At 47.3% G+C, this 4,319-nt stretch overlaps 2 protein-coding genes across 2 annotated transcripts in view; one reads left to right on the forward strand and one right to left on the reverse strand.

The window, feature by feature from the left end:
• Nucleotides 1-337: 337 nt before the first annotated feature.
• Nucleotides 338-1,586, reverse strand: H257_16916 (hypothetical protein). Its single transcript, XM_009845529.1, has 3 exons — nt 1,179-1,586; nt 864-1,124; nt 338-766 (listed from the first exon to the last, which is right to left on the reverse strand). Exons 1-3 carry the CDS (start codon nt 1,204-1,206, stop codon nt 369-371), a joined length of 687 nt encoding a protein of 228 aa, XP_009843831.1. The 5' UTR covers nt 1,207-1,586; the 3' UTR covers nt 338-368.
• Nucleotides 1,587-3,852: 2,266 nt separating this feature from the next.
• Nucleotides 3,853-4,319, forward strand: part of H257_16917 (hypothetical protein) — a gene marked incomplete at both ends in the record, with an annotated part of 2,048 nt that continues 1,581 nt past the window's right edge. The window contains one exon of the mRNA XM_009845530.1: nt 3,853-4,165. Coding sequence (XP_009843832.1) covers nt 3,853-4,165 — 313 coding nt within the window. The remainder of the gene's footprint in view (nt 4,166-4,319) is intronic.

The raw sequence follows: 4,319 nt of genomic DNA on the forward strand, positions 1-4,319 counted from the left end.
AATACCGGCAAATGCTACGATGGAGCAGCTTGGCCACATCGACCAAATGACGCAGCACCACATAGAGCAGCGCGAAAACGTCATCAGGGGGGAAGCTGAAGCTTACCGCTGCGTGCGCATTCGGATTGGATCGCTGGCCAGCGCGCCACTTGACTGTTTTTTTGCGTCAGTGACCTCAGAAACATTCTCGGCCTACCACCGTACCCCTTGATGCCTGCATTTCGTGAGCCTCTAGTAGGTACACGTGCATCTCGTGTTAATATTGACGATGTTGACCATGCTAATGAGGAATATATGTAATCCTTAAACTACTTTGTTAATTTATCAATTAATAGAATAACGTAAAATTGTAGTTGTATTTCTAAAATCTACATCTCAGACATTTGAAAAGTGCCTTTGTCGAGGTCGTCCGTGTTGTACCCGCAATATCGATAGAGGTTGTACCCAACGTCGTCGCGCTGGTTAGTGCACTCAACAAAGGCAACGTCCGAGGTCGCACGAATATCAAAGCGAAACGCCATGGGGTATTTGTTGATCCACCGTTTGAGAAGACTAAATCCGACTTCGATCGGATTTAGTTGTGGGGAGTATGGGGGCAAAAACAACAACAACGCTCCCGTCGATAGCACCGCGTTTTGGAGCTCCTTGTACATATGGATCTTAGCATTATCCAAGATCAGGATAGATCGAGGCAACGGCCACGGGTTTAAGTACGAAAGTATACGATCCGTCATAACCTTGTGAAAACGATCCCGATCGAACTTTCCTATCAATGTATATATTCAATATCAGCTTACAACTGCCAATCTATGTTTTTACTGTATGCACTTTCGCTATTTTGCGATATTAATATACATTAATACCGTCAACATAGTCCCAGGACAAAAAACCGCCAGTGGAAAATGCAGCTAATGCAGACACCCACTGTCCACGTGAAAAAGGCAATGCGACAATGGCATTTGTGTTCCGCTTCGACCAGGCGTACTTCCGCAAGGCATCACGGCCGTCTTTTGATGTCTCGTCGACAAACACCAACTGGTCGGGATTGGAATAAAATGGGCGGAGTCGACGGTAGTAGTCATGTAGCTCAAAATCTGCCGCTTCGCGAGCTCGCTTTTCAAGCACTATTAAGTAAACGTCATAACAATAACGAATACAGTATTTCATTCATATGTCACCTTTTCGAGTCAAGCCCAAATCGTGCATCAATGCGCGACAAATGGTAGCTTGGGAGACATTTCCAAGCGTGGGGAATTCCAACCTCAGCGCGTCTTGGAGCTCTTCGATGTAGAAGCACGGATGACGTGTTGTGTACTGTAGGATGACGTGTTGTGTACTGTAGGATCCATTCGTTCACTTGAACGGGCCAACGGTTCTTCTTCCTTGACTTGCGCATAGCATCGACAGTCCCCGTCTTCATGAACTGCGCAATGAACCGTGTGACGGACCGATGGGAGAGGCCAAGTAAGACCACAACAGTGTTTACGTCAATTGAATACACCTGGACAAGGACAACACACCGCCATCGCATGTCCAAGCTGATCATCTCTGTTAAACACCGCGTTTGCCGAAGTATGATCGGCAAACACCCCTGTTAAGCAAACCTTGCTCGGAAAACCAGCCAAAAATTCCCTTGGCGACCAATCAATTTGAAGCAAACCCATACGACCCATAAAACCACCACTGATTAGTGCATGGAATTACTAAAAAGAGTGGTACGGTTGGTGCTTCGTTTTGCTAAAACGAAGCTGGACTCAACCTAATACTACGGGTTTTAGTCCCAGAATAGCCAAAAGTTGTGAAAAGCACAATACTCGGAGTACATGGGACTCAATAAGAGCAGGCAACACTGGTCCGAACGAAAAAAGTAATACTACTGTATATTCGTGCGACAACTTGTATGTCACGATATGCGCAAGATGTATACATGCGACACTGGACATGTGGTATACCGGTACTATATAGCAGTTGGTGTGCACCAGTGCTGCACCAACTCGTGCAGGTCGTACGCACCCTTGAATGCAAAAGCTATGGGTTCTACAACACTACGTGTGAATGAAAAATGTGCCGAATTTGAAGTTCCCTAGCCCACAAGTCCCACAAGTTTCATTTAATCACTCAGAACAGCTTGGTCGTATCACAGTACGTCTTTCTGATAAAGGATAAAGAGTAGCTACCAGATACACTGCCATTTTACAAAAAACTACATTCACTTGTCCGCATCAAGATCTCGGTGTCGTCGATGCCACCCAGTGCCATACATTTTCTCGAGCGACAATTGGCAGAGTTTGAGGAGGTCATTTCGAGGTAGGGTATTCGGAGGTGCCCATATTGAATGAGGCAGCCACGACGGCTTGAGTGACAGCTTGGTCTATTGCGGCGGCATGCCATTGAGAGATTCAGACACCAACTCACGTGCCCTCTATTTACAATTTCTATTTAATATAAACCATCATTCAAAGTGTTACCTTTACAAGGCTATCATGATCAAGTGACTCGCATGCGTTATATGTACTACGAGCGCACCTCGGGTTCTTGTACGACGACGCAGCGGCATGCATGATCGTGCGTCCAGCTGCAGTGTGATCGACGTAGTTTTCGAACGACTTTTAAACATGGACACATGAATCTATCGGCTCTCTTGTATCCAAAATTGCAAGCTATGATTTGCGTTACTCGTTAAAAGTAGTATATAGTTATGTATGGATATGTGGTTATATTTTACCGCTGCAGTGTGACCACTTCTACTCGTGTACGTTCGTAGTGCCTGAAGCAATGCTCGACGGGCTCTCCCAATATATTGCGCACCAGCTACTGGTTTGCGCATGGGCATGACGTGGACATTCTGTACTTGTTTTTGCAGTCGTCTAATCGGCACGAGGATTGGGAGTCCGACTACCACGTGACGTGAGTGAACGTATAACCAGTTCAACGTACGCATATTCAAACTTCCTAAAGTTGTGGGAATACGCATGGCCTCTCACTCCTGAAACAATGCAGCGTACATGGCAGCATCCTCTCCACGTTGGTTGAGCAGCCCCGTGGAAAATGCCAACTCTACGGGGGAAAATGCGTATAGTTCAGGCGTCAAGTGAACACTACGTACAATACCTTCCATCCCCTTAACGACCCCTGTGATATACACCCAGCGGAATGTACACGGAGTATTTGCCGTGGCGTACTTAACTGCGGCGTCTTGGAAGCTCTTCGAATATCCAGCTTTTGCCATCCTACAGCAGTAGTTAGACTTGAATTTTGTTGAAGTTCCAACGTGGCTATAATGCATTGCTCAAGGTAACGACTTCTTGAATGCCTGCCGTCGCCCGGTAAGACAACACCGGCCACCTTGGCCAAGTAACGACTGTCGTGTGAGCCGTCTGCACTCGCTCCCAAAGGGATGTACTCATGGGGATGACTGCACTCGAGTACAGCACTGCTCACACAAAATCTCACGGATGAATGTGGGCTAGCACTGTTGCCCGTAGCGATTGCGTCATCTCCGTCCACGGCTTCGCTGTTGAGGAGGCGGCTGATGTTCATGAGTACAATGGAAAGTGACCTTCTTACTTTAGCAGGACCAATCAATATTGCGGCGATTGATTGGACAAAATGTATGCATCTATCGGATTCCTTGCAGTGACCTTTGGCGACAAAACGAATTCGATGCAGCGCTGTATAAGGTGCTGTGTACGTCAAACGGGGACACTCCTTGTGCAGTTCGAGATCGCACTGGCGGTAACAATCTCATGAACTCTACGGGTGATCTAAAGCGAGATGTAAGGTGATGAACTGCAATCAAAACGCGGTCTACTGCGGTGTTTGGACGAGGGGGTGCGTTCCGATTTCGAGGCAATGGCAGCAACCCAACGACACCATGACGAATGGTTTGATGCGAACTTTATCGACCATAGACGTAGTGGTTCCTTCGGCCATTCCACTTCAGTCGCGGACACTTTTCGTGCCGTCCACGACACGTTTGAGCATGAGAATAAAGTCGCCCGCGAAGAACGCGACCTCAACTTCAACGACAACGTGGCAAGTAACGCCGACAACTTTGACGGAATGGATTACCAGACAGCCGACGACAACGGATTGAGCTCCGACAACATAACAGCGTACATCAGTGTGTTAACCAATTCGAGAAATTACTTCCCGCTTGTCCCCGGTAAGTGCACTCAAATTGAGATCCCCTTACGTAGCAAATAGGATACCTGTACCTACTCCCGTCGGTCAGTAACAACTTCAAGCAGTTGAAGTTTGGGGGGAAGGCTGTTCATGTGTTCAGGATCCTGCACACTTTTGCCGACGTGACAACGTGC

The sequence above is a fragment of the Aphanomyces astaci genome (assembly GCF_000520075.1).
Source record: "Aphanomyces astaci strain APO3 unplaced genomic scaffold supercont1.94, whole genome shotgun sequence".
Taxonomy (NCBI): domain Eukaryota; phylum Oomycota; class Saprolegniomycetes; order Saprolegniales; family Verrucalvaceae; genus Aphanomyces; species Aphanomyces astaci.

Bases quoted from the DNA above. Each gene is read 5' to 3' on its own strand.
- H257_16916 (XM_009845529.1), bottom strand. From the start codon at position 1,206: ATGCACGATTTGGGCTTGACTCGAAAAG. The intron at 1,125-1,178 runs GTGACATATGAA...TTTACTTAATAG, and splicing joins TTTGGGCTTGACTCGAAAAG to TGCTTGAAAAGCGAGCTCGC. The intron at 767-863 runs GTATTAATGTAT...ATACATTGATAG, and splicing joins GTCCTGGGACTATGTTGACG to GAAAGTTCGATCGGGATCGT.